Below are 18148 nucleotides of genomic sequence, written 5' to 3' on the forward strand. Positions count from 1 at the left end.
ATTTCTGTTTGTGTAGGTCAGGATTTTACTGGAATGGTATTGCGCTTTTTCCTGACCCTCCAAAAGATGGCATTTATCCAAACATGAGTCTTCCAGTTACTAGTGACACTATCCGCTCTTATGCAGGGACAATGGTAGCCAATATAAAACAAAGAGCAGCCTGGTTTCGCAGCACTGAGGTCCTGTGGCCGTGGGTAAGAATCTCTCACAATATGTTGTGTTATTTTTATTTTCGCTATGTCTAGAAATGGCTTTTCTACAAAGATAGTCCTTTTCAAGAAAGTAGGCCCACCATGAATCTTTATCTGCTGCCCTGATTTAAAACAAATTTTGAAGTCCTTTTCTTTTGACTTACATAATTATCAGTAACTACTTTTTCCAAGTTTAGCGGTACTACAGAGAGATGCTGTATCTGTGACCAACACTGATACCTTCTTTCTTGTGTTTTTAAATTTGTATGTGTGATCAAGGCCCATTAATACTTTAATTTCAGAGCTCATTGAACATGTGACTGACTGACGCTTCACAAGCCCACCACACTTTCAGGAGCATGTCATTGTCTGTGCCTAAGCACCAGAGAAATTTCAGAGCGTAAGCCCTTTCTGAGTTTACCCCTGCATGCGAGTGACTAGCATGACCCTCAAGGGATTTCGGATATCATTTGTTGTGTTGTATCCTCCTTAATATGAATTGCAGCGGCACACAACCTTGAATTTTATCCTTTATTGTCAAGCCGTTTACACATGAAACAGGTCATTCCTCAACCATCTCCTTCAACTGCCTCCCTCTCGAATTCCCCCAACATAGAACCCTTAGATAACACAATTCCCACGACGTAGCAAATTCCATGATGCAGCAAATGCCAACACAACATCATTCCTTTTAAATATAAATAATCTATTGATTCTTTCATCACTCCAGCTGCATGCTTGCTCTCAAACAGAACACATTTTTCGGCTGGTGGTGGAGTGCTATCTTCCCATCAGTGTATATATGCGTCCATTTCTTACGATAATGGCATTACTCCTAGTCCTACTCCCTCGCCTTCCTTTAAACCAGTGAGGCTTCCTGCCTCCCTCTAGACCCTCCCTTCCCCTTTTAAACCCCCCCCCACCCCCACCACCTCCTGTACAAAAAACAAGCCCAAGGAGCAACTCAGACTGTCCGTACCGGGGGGCGGGAGGGAACGTAAAGGAAGGCGAGGGAGTAGGACTAGGAGTAATGCCATTATCGTAAGAAATGGACGCATTACCTCCCGTCCCTCCCTCGCCTTCCTTTAAACCAATGAGACATAGCAAGAAACACACAGGAGACGGACATTGAGTTGCAAACAATTTATTAGAATGCACACAGACCACCAAGATCCAACCCCATTACCTCATAGAGGATAAGACCCGGTGACCCAACACCGACTCCAAACCACCCAAGTCCGCCAGCCTATAATGCCGAACAAACGTGGAGGGAGAGGCCCAAGTGGCGGCCCTGCAAATCTCCACCACAGAAGTCCCCTGAAGCTCAGCCACCGTAGCCGCCATACCCCTGGTAGAACGGCCCTGAATCCCCGGGGGGGGGGGAACCACCCCTTTCAAGGAATATGCCAACAAAATCAAAGACCTCACCCACCGACTCAAAGACGCTGTGGAAGGCTTTTCCCCTTTACGGGCCGGACCGAAATTTACAAACAGCGAATCACCTTTACGGAAAGGAGCCACCACACTTAGATAATGCAACAATGCCCTGCGCACATCCAAAGAATGTAAACGAACCTCCTCCACAGAGGAGGGATTCGGACAAAATGAAGGAAGGATGACCTCCTGGCGAGCATGGAAAGAAGAATTAACTTTCGGAATAAAAGAAGGCACCGGAACAAGAACCACCCGATCCTGAAAAACTTTACAAAAAGGAAAAGAACAGGCCAAGGCCCCCAATTCCCCTAAACGGCGGGCCGAAGTAATGGCCACCAAAAATAATGTTTTCAAAGAAAGATGGCGTAAATCACATTCCCCCAGTGGTTCAAAAGGGGCAGCAGTTAATGCATCTAAAACCAAAGAAAGATCCCACAAAGGAAAAGAACGTACAGGGCGAGGAAACAAATTAAGAAGCCCCTGAAAAAATCTAGGCATAAAATGACCCTCATCCAGAAGATTTCGCCACGGACCCCTAAACGCCTGAATAGCCGCCCACTGCACCCGCAGAGACGCCACTGACAACCCCAATTGCGCACCATCCTGTAAGAACTGCATCACATCAAAGATAGACGCGCAGGTAGGATCCAAGTCATGCCGTAAGCACCAAGAAGAAAAAACCTTCCACTGTCTACCATAGGAAAGCAAAGTGGAACGCCGCCTGGAAGCCAGCAAAGTAGAACTCAAAGCCACTGGTACCCCCAGACCCGTCAAACCCCGGCGTTCAACTTCCAGGCCATCAAGTGTAACCTCCTCAATGACCCCATCGAGAGGCAGGGAAACTCCAGGGGCGACGGACAAAGAGGAAGAGGCCACATCCGGCCGGATGCCATCAGCTGCAGCAATGGAAACCAATTCGCCCTCGGCCAACGGGGCGCAATCAAGATAACCCTGGCCCCCAGAAGCCGCACTCTCAACAGAAAAGACCGGATCAGCTGAAACGGCGGGAAAGCGTACAAAAGTCCCCTCGTCCAAGGACACGACATCCCGTCCACCTCCCAAGCCTGAGGACACCGAAACCGGGAGCAGAATCGACCTAGCTTCGCATTTTCCGTGGACGCAAACACATCCAGCACTGGAAGACCCCAGAGACGAACCAGATGAAGAAACAGTGACTTCCGGAGGGAGAAAGGTTGAGAGGAAGGAATCACCCTGCTCAGCAGATCCGCCCGAACATTGACCACCCCCCGAATGTACGTAGCCCGGAGGGAAGGAACCCACTCCTGAGTCCACAAAAAAATCTTCCTGGCCAGACTGAACAAAGGCCTCGACCTGGTCCCCCCCCTGTCAGTTGACATAAGCCTTGGCTACTAAGTTGTCCGTCCGCACAAGCATCGCAGCTCCCTTCAGGGACACCTGGAAATGTATCAGAGCCAACAATACAGCTTTCAACTCGCGCCAATTCGACGACCGATTGGCCTCCAGCGGGGACCAGAACCCCTGAATCTGTGCCAACCCCATCCAAGCACCCCATTCGGAAAGGCTGGCATCCGTTGTCACCACCACCGGGCTCAGAGGAGACAAAGACACCCCTACCCGAAGATGATTGGAATCCAGCCACCATCTCAACTCCCTGCGAATCAACCCTGACCCCTGAATCCTGGTCATCAGAGAACCGGACCCTGGCGCCCACCTTCTCAGGAACCAGGTCATCAAGTAAAGCAGATGGAAACGCGCCCAAGGGACCAGAAATATCACCGACGCCAAATGACCCTGCAAACGCAACCACAGAAGAGCACGGGGCAGTCCGTAACACAACCTCCCTCACCATGGACTGGAGTACATTCAACCTCTTTTCTGACACTGTCACCAAACCTAGAAGAGTCCGAACCCGAGCCCCTAGAAAAACCAGATCCTGGGATGGGACTAAATCTGATTTGCCCCAGTTGATCAAAAACCCGTGGTTTTGCAGGACCACCGGAACCCGTGCCACCTGCCTCCGCAACAGGCCCTGCGAGGGCGCATGAATCAGGATGTCATCCAGATATGGATGAATAAACACCCCTTCTGAATGCAGCAAAGCCACCAGAGGGGCCAGCACCTTTGTAAAAATCCGAGGAGAAGACTTGAGGCCGAAAGGCAGTACACAAAACTGATAATGCTCCTGATCTACAGCAAACCTTAGGAACCTCTGAGAAGTCTTTGCCACAGGCACATGTAGGTAAGCATCCTGCAGATCCAGTAACACCAGAAAGTCCCGCTGACTGACCAATGGGAAAATAGTCTGAATTGACAGCATGCGGAAATGCACCGACTTGATCCAAGCATTCAGTCCTTTCAGATTGAGCACAGGCCGAAACCCCCCTGAAACCTTCTGAACCAGAAACAAGACAGAATAAGTGCCCTGACCCCTTTGTTCCAGGGGAACGCGGGAAATGGCCCCTTTCAGAAGCAAGTCCCGGACTCCGTTCAACAATGCCTCCCTCCGTGCCCCGATTGTAGGCAGAGGAGTGGGACGTACCCTCGAATCCGGAGGTACCATAACAATATCGATGACGTAACCATTGGCCACAATGTCCAGCACCCAATGATCGCTGACACTCTCCTGCCAAGTTGAAAGAAAGTGCCTCAGCCTTCCCCCAACCGGCCCTATGCCAGGCCCACAGTGATTGTCAGGACCCCTTCTTGAACCCACCCCGGTTCGAAGGAGCAGCTTTCTTAGGGGAAAAACGAGTCTGAAAACGACATTTCCTAAAAGAAAAAGATTTTGCATCCATCTTGGGAGAAGAACGGGAATGCTTCTTCCACCCTTTCCCAGAAGCAGATCCCCCTTTATAAGGTAAGGCATGCTTCCTTTCCTTAAACGCCTTGGAAAGCATGGAAGGCAATTGATCTCCAAACAAGCTACGACCCTCAAAAGGCAGTCTCAGGAGGGCAGACTTTTCCCCAGGGTCGGCTTTCCAGGTTCGCAACCAGAGGGACCTACAGGCCCCAATCAAAGCTCCAGACGCCAGAGCCGAAGTACGGACCACATCTGACGATACATCCGCCAACAACCTGGCCTGCTGCTCCATACCAGCCAGGAGTTCGGAACACTCCGCCCCTTCCTGAACAGCCACAGCCAGCTTATCAAAGTCCTGCACCAACGACTGGGCCGCATAAGCAGAATATATACCTGCTCTCAGTGCCAGATTCTCAGCCGCAAAAGCCCTCTTGAGCCCTGAATCCACCTTACGGTCTGTGGCATCAGTAGGCACACAATCCTCCAGATTGACTGCCGTTTTGCCAATCAGGGTAGCCAAAATTGAATCCAGGCGGACAGATGGAGGTAATACATCCTCTCCCTCAAGTAAATAAAGTTTCTGAAGGAATCGTGGAACCTGAGCCTTATCCACATCCTTCCATTCCCGAAACACCATATCCTTCACAGGTCCCTGAAAAGGCATGGCAAACTTAGAAGGCGTCTGATATTGCGGGAATAAGTGAGAGTCAGAGTTCGTAGGCTAAAACACTGGAAACCCTAAATTGTCCCGTACATGTGCCATCACCTCCCACATCTTCTCTCTGGATACATATTTCCCCCCAGAGGAAGTAGATGGAGCCTCCCCCTCCTCATCCTCTGAGGAGGACCTCCCCGCAGTAGCAGGAGTATGTGCAGTTTTAGACCGACTAGGCCTGGCCATCCCGGCCTGAAGAGCCCTGGAAACAGCCACCTCGATCATCTCCTGCACCTCCTCCCTGGACATGAGTGGCGCAGCGCCACCCCCCCGGAATCTGGGGACCCCCAGGGGTTGAAATGACAGCAGTACTCTCCTCATCTGAGGAGGAGGAAGAAACAATCCTCCGTCGCTTAGCAGGCACCTTAGGCATGGTAGAATCACAAAACACTACCACCTTCCTGAATACACTCCCAAATATACAGGGCCCAGGACCTCCCACAACACAACCATTAACCAGTCCTCATCAAGTCAAATTTAAAGAATGTAGTTAAAAATGTGGGCAGAACGCCCGTCCTACCAGTACTGAAACCAAAAAATGCTTCTCGGCACCTCTACGCGGCTCCACGGGCTGAGGAAACCGGAAATTGACGCCCCAGCTGCAAAGAGCCGGCTGACCCCGTCAGCCGACTCCCAGGACGTGTCTTACGAGCAGCCCCGCCTGCTCAGAAAAGACGCGACCGGCCAGAGCACACCTCGCGGAGCTCCACGCCCCGAGGAGTGCTGCAAACGACATCCCCCAGGCCCCGCCGTGGAAGAAAGAGAAAAGGTAAGTCTAGCGTGGGCTAGACAAAAGAACAGGAGATGGTGGGGGTGGGGGGGGGGGTTTAAAAGGGGAAGGGAGGGTCTAGAGGGAGGCAGGAAGCCTCATTGGTTTAAAGGAAGGCGAGGGAGGGACGGGAGGTAATATGATATATCTATAGCGTGAACATAGTCAGATGGCACTGTTCTGTTGTAATGGGACTCACTTGTGCAGCGCGATGTGCGCGTTCAGCCCATCGCGCTGCACGAGAACAGTGGGCTCGAGGGAGAACGTTGGTGGGAGGCGGTTGGGAGTAGGATGTGGAGAGAGCCAGGAGACCTCCCGTCTCCTATACATGTGTGTCGAGTTCACCAGGAATAATTTATTAATAAACCGTGAAGAACTCAATTCCGGTGTGATTCATCTCTACATGTTCATGGTCAAAGACAAGCATAAAGTAAAGAAGTGAAAGGAGAGGTAGCTGGTTTGTAGTGTTCATTGTTATGTTCGTATGTATTATATGTTGTTATCTCTTGATTCTGTCACCTGGCAACTAGGCTTTGCTGTAAGAGTTCTGAGGGGCTGTGGATTCCATGCTCCAACAGAAGGAGACTGGAGAGGAGCCTGCCAGGGGTTGGGTGTATCTACTGAGCTACTTAAATATACAACATTATTACTACATTTCTGAGATTTCTGCTTCTCAAAAATGACGATGAGGATTGGATGCAGTTTCCCTGGCCGTAGCTTATGCATTTGAAGCAAAGCCCTGGGTATTCTTGGAGAACACACAGAGTCTTGGAAAGCAGAGCACTGTACAGGGTCAAAGACAAGTATAATGTAAACAAGTGAAAGGAGAGGTAGCTGGTTTGTAGCATGTTAATGTATTGTGATGTAGCGTATTTTAAAGAGGTGCATCTTCATCTCTTTCCTAAATTGAAGCATCATTGGAGTGATGCTGATCGATACAGGGATTTTGTCCCAGTTTTTAGGTGCATAGATTCAGGACAGTCTAACAGTGCCCAAGGGTCTGGTCTGACAGATCAGTGTTTGGGCTCTCTTTGTGACTGTTGGCCTGTTTTGTGGTCCAGTGGGCTGGTCTATGCTGTTGATTTCCATGATATTTCAATAAACATTGCCTGCAGCAAGCACAAATGCATGCAGTCTCCCATGCCTTGTAAAACACATATACAGCTTGCCCTTAAAAGTTTAAAACGACACCGATTTGTAAATGTGGACTGTTCTTTTTTTTTTTTTAGCCGATTCACTAATGGGGGGACCACTTTTAACATGGTCTTCGGGCCTATTTTTGCGCCCAGCCTGGACTGCATAGATGGAAAAGTTCTGTTGCCTTGTATTTTTGCTTTTCTCACTCGCCCATACACTCCATTTTACTGCCTTCCTGTGCCCTCCCCCAACAGCGCTGTGCTAAACATTGTTCTTTTTCTAAAAGCCAAATTTTTTACGTTTGTCCTATACTTATTTTTTGAATCTCTGGAGCTAACTAAATGATAGCAAACCAAGCTGATGCACAGTGTCAAGACTCTGGATTTACATCAGGGCAACCAGTGTTTAGTCGAATGTGAACAACTTGGGGGAACTCGAGAGCAGCAAACCAAAAAGCTACAGCACTGCCAGATTGTATTTTACATGCTTAGGGGGGGCTTTTGCAAGCTTCCTATAGACTTGTAACTTTATGGTTTAGGTAAGAATAGACCGTCATGGATCAGTATGTCTCATGTGTATCTTATTAATTCACTGAGCTTAGTAATTATTCAAAACTTTTAAAAAGATGAATGACAATACATCCATTTCTATGTTTGCATATTATGCCAGGAGTAGTGCAGCAGCCTACAATCCATGCCTAAATTATTACTCACTCCCCCCATATTTAAAAAGCTTCTGGGACATGATGGTCATCCCACTTTGTCTGCCTTGCTATGGGATCCAAGACAGTTCAATTTTCCAATAAGCATGGCATCTATTTCCCTTTCTACTAGTATCCTGTAGTTATACGCAGGGTTAGCTAATGTATTTTGTAGTGTGTACATGTCTTTCAAGATCTTTTAATTCAATGTTGCTCAACTCCTATGGTCTCTTGAATGCACTGTCCTCTTATTACAACTTCAAATGCCTCCCATTAAATCAACAGATTGGAGGCGGCACCCTGGTTTCTCTGAAGTATTGATAGATCATTTCTCTCAGGGATTCTATATATAATTCATCCTCTTACATTATCCCCTGCAGCCCGAAGTGTGAATAGCTGAGCTTTGTTGTCATCACATTGTGCCCTTTAAAGGGGCATTGTGATCAGGACATATCATAGTCGAACATAAGCAGCAGTCCAGTCACACATGTAGATTATGGACTGGGGATAAAAACAAGTACACTCTTTCTGCCAGAGGTTTGTGCCTCCATGTATCTGTGAATTTCCATTCTCACACCCAATTCCAGAGGCCTGGTATGTTCAATTCTGCTTGGGTGTTAGACAGTGGCAGGAATGATCGTTCTGTCTTACCGGCCACTCCTAATATCTTGGGTGAATGCTACTATCTTGCTGGTTTTTAGGGATATAATGTCAATGTTGACATAAAGAGTGTATAAGCTGCCTAGCAATGGCCCTCTTTATGTTTGTGGACCTCTGAGGCTAAGGAAGGTATCCTAGGCCTAATACGAATTAGGGCTCTCCTGCGTGGAGGAAAACCATATGCGGTATTTTTATCCCTTCCACCTCCTCTGGAACTGTTCATCCTCATTCTTAGGAAGATGTGTCTTTTGAGGGAATGCCACTTGGACTCCCCATGTTTCAAGTATTCTTGTACCTTGATACTTTTGTTTAAGCTGCCCATTCCAGTTGCCTTCTGCCTTAATATAATAATTATTATTATATATTTAGACTTTTAATATATATTGAATTTTTATGTTCTTCCGACCTACGTGGTTTCCTGTGCAGAACGGACCCTAGTAGCTGCACCTAATATCCTCTGCATCATCTCACCCGTAACCCTGAATCTTGTGGAGTGATGGATACCTGGTATCCCCTGGTGTGCATCTTCAGCTACATCTCCTCTGGCGAGAGAAGCAATGGTTCTCCATCCTTTAAACAATAAATGCTGTGTGCCAGGAATAGTGGCTTCCCTCACTATCCTTAGTGGAAGAGATTTGAGTGGGGAAAGCAGTTTAGGCGCAGTGTGTTGATTTCTGATTGGCCCTGCTTTTTATCCCTTATTTCACATTCTATATCTCACTGGATGTTGGTTTATTGCCCCCACACCCAATGCTACATAAAGGTAGGAATTACCCATTTGCTTCAGAAGCTGGGGGGTCGATAATAATCGCAAAAAGACGAAGTGCCCCAGGGCCAACTACAATCAGAAATGTAGCACAGAAGGAGCATTATTAAGTTTGCAATAGTAAATATTTCATAACACTTTAACCCACCTCCCACTATCCTGTCACCCTCAGGTCATCACCTTTGAGCGAGTCTTAGTTTTGCCTCACCATTCAGGGACAGTTCAGAGCCTAAGCCTCAGATTTCATGGGATCACCTGGAGCCAATGAGCATTTCTACCACCGTCAAAAGATGTGGACCTGCAGATAACTCAGTAATAATGTTTAAGGGCACATAAGTGTTTGTGAGGATTCCTCGTCCATTACAAACTGTATTTATTGTCTGTATGACCAGGTAGTTGCAGAATAGTAAAGTAAATAATCCTGATCATCATTGCATCTTTTGTGATCTTGTGTTGTGTTTTTGTGGTTCTTTAACTCTCCATGTGGCACAGCAAAGAATTGGTTATTTGCAACCGGACGAATTCCCCCAGTGGGCTCTTCTGTCTTTTTTTACTCTGTCAGTGAGTTTGCAATGATTGTCGCATAATAGACCCAGACCTATCACCACAATGATGATTTTTCGCCTTTAGCGCCTCCTTGGCGGCATTGATAGCATCTAGTATTTTATCGAGTTTGGCTTGTGAGAGAAGGGAGGGGTTAGTTAGAAGTTGTTGATGTGAGGGTTCCCTTTGCCCCTATTTGCTGTCAGAGTTTCTTTATATTCTCTTGCTCCTTATTGTGGTGCCCCCTTCCTGCGTGCACTTCTTTGGCTGCCTCTATCTACATCTTTTTCTTTGTTATAACTGGTGTTTCTCGAAATGGTAGTTTCTCGGCGTATTTTGGAGTGTCTTGTATTATTTGCACTCCTATTTCATTTATATGCCTTGGATCGTCTCGATCAGGTCCTGGGTTTCTTCTTATGCCTTGGCCCCTTGGGGAGCGTTTAGTAAATTTGGCTTCCTCCTAATGTTCTTAGTTTCTTGCTCTCATATTGTGCTGCTCCAGGTATTTATGCCTCTGCCTCAGGAGCCTAATACAGTTTCTGTCCTGCAGCGTTGTATTGACTGGTTCCTCTGATGGCCTCTGTGCTCCACCGTCCTCCTGTTCTCCCAGGCTCGAGCAAGAGGAACTTCTTTAGAGTTCCTGGCCCCTGTGTGTGGCTCATGATGCTTCAGTGTGGGGTGACGGTGGTATCTCCCTTCCAACTGCAGCTCCGATGGCCGTCCTCCTTTTCCCTCAGCAGATGCTTCTTATTACCTCCACCTCGGCTCTGGGCACTCTCCCATGGCCTTCCAGGTTGATTACTGCTCTGTAGTGATTGCATGAGTCCAGCCTAGTCTCTTGTAGGCGCCCATGTCATTCTCAGTCCGAGCCACCTTGCCTGCCTCAGCAGCCATTGAACGAGCAGAGGAGTCTTGTGGTCGCCATTTGGCTTCTCGGCCTTTGTGAAGTTTTTGCTCCACAAAGGCCCACAATGCTTTCCTCCGCGGGTTCCAGCCAGTTTGTTTTGGTGCAAAAGAGAAGCCATTCAGTGTCTCCGGGGTGACTCTATCCCTTCAGCAAGCTGGCTGGGAGTGCATCTCTCGCCACTAGCATCCGGCCACAAGTCTACTGGAGTATTTTTATGTTTAATGGCATTCTCCTCATTTTGGAATAACGCAAATGTGGTTAGGACTAATGACATTCAGAAACCAACTCTTAGATGACACCCCAGGCAAAATTGTCCATGTTGAATGCACCTTTAGCTGTAATCCTTAAAGTATTAATAGCAATCTCACCTAGTAATGTTCTTCATGTTGGACTCATCCCAGTTATACGAGGGAAGAACAGTGTGCACGATCCAGCTGCCACCCCTTCCCTTCCGTGTAGTTATGCTTATAATTCTGGTAAACAAAGATCAAGGGGTGGGGTAAGGGAGACAAGAGCAAAGAGTATGCACAGGTGCACATGAGCTTTCTCATTCATTTTGGTACACTGCTTTAGAAGGTATTTGTCTCATCTTTCCATCCAGAGAGGAAAGCCACATTCATATGAGAGAAATTAGAATGGTGAGTATGTTTTTTTTATACTCGTGGTATTTTTTTTTTCCAAACATTGGATTTGCACAGTCTTTTTGCCACAAACTCTCCAGGACCATGTTTATATTTTGGTGCAAAATCATGAGTTTTACCCTCACGCTGTCTTTATGGATTTATTCATGGTATTTAAGGAGCACGGCGCTAGCCACTGCAGCCCAGGGGGCTGTACACTATAGATACATACAATATCAGAAAATCAGGAAGCAGAGAAATATAGGTACCAATTACACTAGAAGAACTTAGGGAAGCTATGGAAGGTGGCGCTTAGAGAGGTGCGTTTTGAGCTTTGTGCAGGAGCTAAGAAACGATTTTTTTTTAAATTAATTTGTTTATTAATGTTTTCTGCTTACATGTACATCATGGAATCAAAAAATGTCATGCAAATCCTATTAACAGCATTTCTAGCAAGCCTCTGGCTGTGCGTTACCGTCGTATTACAACATCCTTTGTAGAAAGATAAACAAAAAAGAGAAAAAACAAACACTAAGTCCTGAATAGCCCCTCCACACCCCCTCCGTGTACCTAACCCTTCCAGGCCGGGAATCTTTACTGCTAAAAGGTATTTCCCTCGTTGTCTTTCCGCCTAAAATCTTAAAGTACAATAGATTGCTAGTCTCCTTTGTAAACTGACCTGTGGGTTTATATCCTAGTGGATGCCTCTTGCCCCTTTTCTACACTGGGAGCCCATTGGGAGGTTGACTCAGGCTAAGAAACTTGGTTATGGTTCTTATGTCCTTTAGCATTTAGTTCCAGAGTTAGGAGGTTGAACAACAAAAGCCGTAGCTGACAGTTTTTTTTTTTTTTTAGGTGCAAGAATCTCTAAAATGAGTCGTTCCTTCCCTTTTGCTTGTCCTAGGTCTTTGGATGTGTGCATTGCTTTCTTTTTTTAAGTCTGGAAGGTTTTGTGCGTTATGCAGGCGATTTTTAAGGTGGTGCGAGCTTCTAATGCAAGGGTCTTCAAACTGGGGGGGCACCACCCCCCTCCCAAGTGATCCGAGGGGGTGGCACGCTCTGGCAAAACAAGGATTATGTAGATAAGAGTGCTGCTTTGTTTTAAGCAGATTTTTTTTTTAATTGCATTCGAATAAATGTAGTAGAACTTAGCTGCAATGTTTAACAAGCATTTACAATGCAACGGGTCTCGCATTTGTCCGAGTTAGAGCTATTAGCGTTGTAAAGCAAAAAAAAAAAAAAAACAGCGCGATCGCGCTAGGTAAAATGCAGTGCGATCGCACTGCGTGGAAAATAAACAGTTGAAGGAGTCCTGACTCCAGGCTGAAAACATCGAGCCTCGTATGTTTTTGGTACTTTACCGGTGCTGTGTAGGTGGGCTAAACAGAAAAGGCATGACGCATGCATGCCTTTCACAAATGAAAGCAAGCCGATTTTAAAAGGCAAGCCCACCAACCAATGTAAGTGACTGAGGTGACTGGTTTCAAGCCCAAAGAGAGATTACAGAATGGACGGAGCTCTTTGTGCTCGCCCATAAGAAGTTTAGAGAACATTGCCAACTTAATAGAATAGTTAGGAACAATTCTGAAGGGAGGCCCAATGATTTGTTTGTTTCCACTGGGGGAACGCGGAATTAACAAATTTGAAAACCACTATTCTAATGGGAGCTAATGGAATTGTTTAAAAATTAGCACAACATAGTATTTCTAAAGGGCATAGTTGCCCCGAAATGGCGCTTCACAGCGCCAATTACTAGTACGACAAAAACATGACCATGCCAAAGCACCGCATAAGAAGACAGAAAGGAGCCTAAACTAAAAACAATCAGGTCTTTAGCTGCTTACGGAAGCTCAAATGATTTTGAATCTTCCTTAACTGAGGCGGCAGAGAATTCCATAAGGCCAGCGCCAGAGCTCGAAAAGAGCGACCTCCTATTCTGGCTCTTTTAATGCAAGGTACATGGACCAGATGCTAGTCTGCTAACCGCAAGACTCTAGTAGGCAGGTAGGCCTTAGGAAAGGAAACCAAGCCAGGGGCCCCTTGCTTGCTAGAAATCTTGTGGGAAATGATTAGGTAGACAAATTAGGCCCCGTTTTCAAGTGTCTGCAGGGGGGACCCGCGGAGTTCCCCAGATAGACCTGCCAGGGCCCCAGAAGATCCGAACTCATACCCTCTTTCTGCCACAGAGCTAATTGGCAGAAGGAAGGTGTCATGCGAGCCCTAGTAATCCCTGCACTCGGGCCTCTAAGGACCCAAACCCAGCAGTCCTTATCGCTGCCCGGTGCAGATTAGAGCTCTTACCTCATGCAGTCATGTATATGAACTGTTGCCATTGTCTGATCTTTGGACTCAAGGGAGTTGTGCTCCTCACGCTCGCTGCAGCCAGCATCACCTGTTCTTGTAAAGCCCATGTGGACACTACTGCTTTCCACTTCCTTAGCAGTAATGATCCAACTGCTCGTTTGTCCACAGTTTCTGAATGCAGAATTAAAAGCTAGAGCAGCGCCGAAGCCCTGGGCAAGTGCATCCTTCCAACATATCAACTAGCTTCACCAATTCCCTCTGCTTTCACAATGTAATTACAGGTAATCCCACTTCTGCAGTGAATGCAAGTGCAAATGTAGCTGTCTGAGATTGAGATTCTGTGTGGATGTTTAAAAGATTATGTAAAAAAAATACTGAACATAAAAGTTTCTGAAAAAACAGATTTATGAAGTGCTCAGGAAAATCTGTTCTATTTCAGTCAGAGAGAACTAGACTTAGCTTAGTTGAACGTACAGTGATGACAGTGTTGCAAGGGTTAGGCTGGAAGAGCACAGCACCAGAGGGCAGGTGCTAGCTGTACAGTCATGGGCGGACTGTGGCCTGGTGCAATGGTTTCAGTCTTTACCAATAGATATCATCTTTATAGAACCTGACAGACAACTTGATTCCTTAAAAATGTTGTTGCCTGCCTCTCCCAAAATGTGAGGGCATGCTTCTAAGCTATAACTGCCCATGACTGTGGCAGCCAGTCATGAATATTATGTATTTTCTATTCTGGGTGTTCCCCTTTTTGAGTTACAGGTGACAATCAACCAATTAATTAGTTAGTGAAAAAGTGAATACGTAGGATTAGTACAATGCAGAAATGACACATTAAGTGTTTTATTTTTTTTAAATTTCTTTTATTGGCTTTTGTCAGAAAGGAAATAACAAGCAAGTGTCAGCATGATAGTGTACATAGGTGGTCGACCAAAAGTCATACATATGCAAAAGTACGTCAGTCAAAATGCAAAGAATCTGATACAGATAAGTACATATGACTGCTCAATTAACTTCAATAGGTTGATAATCCACCGCATCATTGGGGACAACAGCTGACAACGCTCCCTCCTTCTTGCAAAATATACAGTCATTTTGTCGTCTTATTACATAACTTGCCGGGAAGACCCTGTGAAACATTCAGGGGGAGAGGGAAGAAAAACTAGGTGGGTAATGAATATTTAAGTGTGTCTAGGTTGGCATAAAGTTAAAGAGGTAAATCACCAATGTATCACATGAGTTAACCCGTGTCTAGGGGGCATCGACATTGAGGCGAAGAGAGTGGTGGTGGGTATTTGGGGTGAGCTCTGTAGCGCAGCTGGGGATACAGGGGTCCTGTCAACTACTTCCTCAGTCTTAGTCATGTAGAGAGGAAATGTTGGAAGGCCATCAGTAGAGTACGAGTGGTGTTCACACGGGAGGCAGTACATCAGCCACCAAGGATGGGTTATTGGTTCCTGCATCACAGCAGTGCAGGAGGTCAGTTCATATGATAATTCAACAAAAAAGTGTCCCGTAGCCTAGCTTCCCTGCCCCCCTTCCCCTCTCCCACCGTGGTCTGTGGTCTTGTGCCAATTGCCTTTCCTTCGCCGTGGCTCAGAGTGAGGTTACTCTTAACCAGTTATCATTTGTGGGGGGCTCGGCCGCCTTTCAGGACATGGCAGTGATTCGTTTGAACAATATTAGCACAACGTTCACAAATTTCAAGTAGTGTTTGGTCTGCTTGGATCTCCACGTGACCCCTGGGAGGCAAAGGAGTGGGTCTGGGGCAAGCGGTGCATCTATGATCTCTGGAACATGCTGTAGTACCCGGGACCAGATGGTGTGAATCAACGGACACTCCCATGTCATATGTAGAACGGTAGCATAATTGTGCCCACGTCTCTGGCAAAAGGAGGAAGCGCGTTGGAATAGTCTCTGGAGGTGATGGGGCGTTAGGTATGTTTGGTCGGTGTAGTTCATTTGTGATTATTTTGGCCTGGCGTTGCGTAAGATATATTTCACCCGTTCCGGAGCCATCAACCACTGCTTGTCTGTTAAGTTAAAGCCCAGGCAGTCACCCCATCTTGCTTTACTGCACGGCTGAGGGTTATTATGGACCTCCTGCAGTCCCACATAAAGGGTTGAGACCGCTTTCCCGCTGAGGCCGTGAGTCAGTATGCAGTGTAGCCCCTAGTGGGATAAGGGTTCAAACAGGCCCGATCGCCAGATCTCCCCGATCACTGTTCTCACTGCATTGTGAGAGAGAAACTGTCCCGGGCCCAGACCATGTACTTCCGCAAGGTCTGGGAAAGAGCACAATGAGCCATCTCCATAGAGATCACATAGGAGAGTGAGCCTCCTCTCCCTCCATGGGGTAAAATTGTGAATCCGACGGAGGCGTCCAAGCTGGGGCACACTCCACAAAGGAAGCTGTGGGGTGTATGGCATCGGAGTCCGTCTAGGTTGGATATAGCGTTTCTAAACCAGTTTTGCGCATGAGCAGCCCAGGGGCAACACAGTGCGAGCCCTAGGCGAGAAGCCACTCAAGCACCACCCCTTCACCCAATGCGATTTGAACCACGTCATCTTCTGTTGTGTGATCCCCAGCTATCCAGCGCATCGGCCATTGCAGCTGTGCCGCACCCTCTCGCGTTCCGGTCCCCATATGAGTGCCATTAGCAGGCCATGTAAGTTTTGAAAGAAAGCTTTCTCGGGAGACACGGGCAATGCCACAAATAAATACAGAAGCCTAGGAAGGACCAGCATCTTGGCTATGGATGCCCTGCCCATAAGTGAGAGGGGCAGCCGTGTCCAGAAGGGTAGGGATTGCCAGAGAGAAGTGAGGGCCTTGCCATGGTTACTCTCTATTATGTCAGCCTCCGTGTGGTAAATATTGCCCCCCACATAGCGGAAGGTCTCAAGAGCCTACGGGAGACGCCCCCCACCTGGGTTCAACTGATGTGGAGTGCTCGTTGTCCACAATGGGAAGATACAGGACTTACCCCAATTTCCGTTAAGGCCAGCTGCTTTGCCGAATTGGTCCAACAGGCCAAAAAGGGCCAGGAGAGTACCCGCCACATCTCACTTGTAAACCAAGATATCATCTACATATAGTGACGTTATGTGCCAGTGCATTCCCACTTGGACTCCCAAGTCAGGTCCTTTGCTTCGCAGCCATGTTGCCATGGATTCCATAGCCAGGACGAAAAGCACCGGAGAAAGAGAGCAACCATGGTGTTTCCCCCTCTGTATAGGAAATTAGCAGGAGACCTTGGTACCGGTTCGAACCCATGCTTGTGGGGCAGTGTATATCATCTGCACCCAGCGCAAAAAATTAGAACCAATCCCAAACCGCTCCAGGACCTGCATCAGATATACCCAACTTTGGGTGTTGAATGCTTTTTCAAAGTGCAGGGAGACATGCACCAGGTGGCCTGTCTCCCTAGAGGCTGCGTCTATGATATGGCACAATCGTCTAATGTTATGGTGCGTGGCTCTACGTGGCATGAATCCACATTGGTCTGGGTGTATTAAATGCTGGATCAACGGAAGCAGTCTGTTCACCAGGATTTTGCTCAAGATCTTATAATCAATGTTCAACATTGACAGCAGGCGGTATGAGCTTAACTCAAGTGGATCCCTCCTGGGTTTAGGTAGCACCACTATAGGTGCCTCGCGTACCGAACTCGGGAGTTCCCACCGTTGATGTGCAGCTCTATACATACTAAGCAGCCGAGGTGGTAGAATACCCTTGAAAGTAGCATAATACTTGACTGGGAACCCATCGGTACCTGGTTTTTCCCTCGAGCCGTCTATTGGATTGCTATATGTATTTCATCTATGTGTAGGGGTTGTTCTCAATCACGCACCTGAAGCTACGTTAATCTGAGCAGAGTGAGATCCTGCAAGAAAGTTTGTATTCAGGAAGGGGAGGGAATGGCCGGTGAAGAGTATAGCTGCTCGTAGCAAAAGGCCAAAGGTGTCATTAATTGCTTCCTTTGTGTTCACCACCTGGCCCCTGCAATCTCGAATCGCCCCCAGGACAGTCCTAGGAGTTACTGAGCGCAGTAACCACGCTAAAGTTCGTCCCAGTTTGTCCATGTGTTGACAGACTAGGTATGTCGTACAATCTACATTACAGAGGTGCTGTAACTCCTCCCGTTACTGGTGCCGTTGGGCAGTTAGGAGAGGACGCACAGTTGGGGCATGGGCCGCCTCCTTCTCAAGTGTACAAATATTGTTTTCAGGTTCTAGCACACTGCGTGTGATAGAGGATTTCACCCCCCAGGATGTGTCTATTGTTGGAAAATGGGCAATTGGTAAGGGCAGGTAAGTACCTATACTTAGCAATAGGCCACTAACCTCCACTTAAGTCCAGTTAGGTCTCAGTAAATTAAACCCAGCTCAACCCTTGGTAGCTTGGCAACGAGCAACAAGGCTTAACTTAGGAGACAGAGGGCCTGATTCTAACTTTGGAGGACGGTGTTAAACCGTCCCAAAAGTGGCGGATATACCACCTACCGTATTACGAGTCCATTATATCCTATGGAACTCGTAATACGGTAGGTGGTATATCCGCCACTTTTGGGACGGTTTAACACCGTCCTCCAAAGTTAGAATCAGGCCCAGAGTGTAAAG

At 47.2% G+C, this 18148-nt stretch overlaps 1 protein-coding gene across 1 annotated transcript in view; it reads left to right on the forward strand.

Moving 5' to 3' along the window:
* The window catches only part of MAN2B2 (mannosidase alpha class 2B member 2), a 369901-nt gene that overhangs the window by 103715 nt on the left and 248038 nt on the right, over window positions 1-18148 (forward strand). Inside the window, exon 6 of the mRNA XM_069203167.1 lies at window positions 17-194. Within this exon, the coding sequence (XP_069059268.1) occupies window positions 17-194 (178 nt within the window). The remainder of the gene's footprint in view (window positions 1-16; window positions 195-18148) is intronic.

This window comes from Pleurodeles waltl, chromosome 1_2 (assembly GCF_031143425.1).
Source record: "Pleurodeles waltl isolate 20211129_DDA chromosome 1_2, aPleWal1.hap1.20221129, whole genome shotgun sequence".
NCBI lineage: Eukaryota > Metazoa > Chordata > Amphibia > Caudata > Salamandridae > Pleurodeles > Pleurodeles waltl.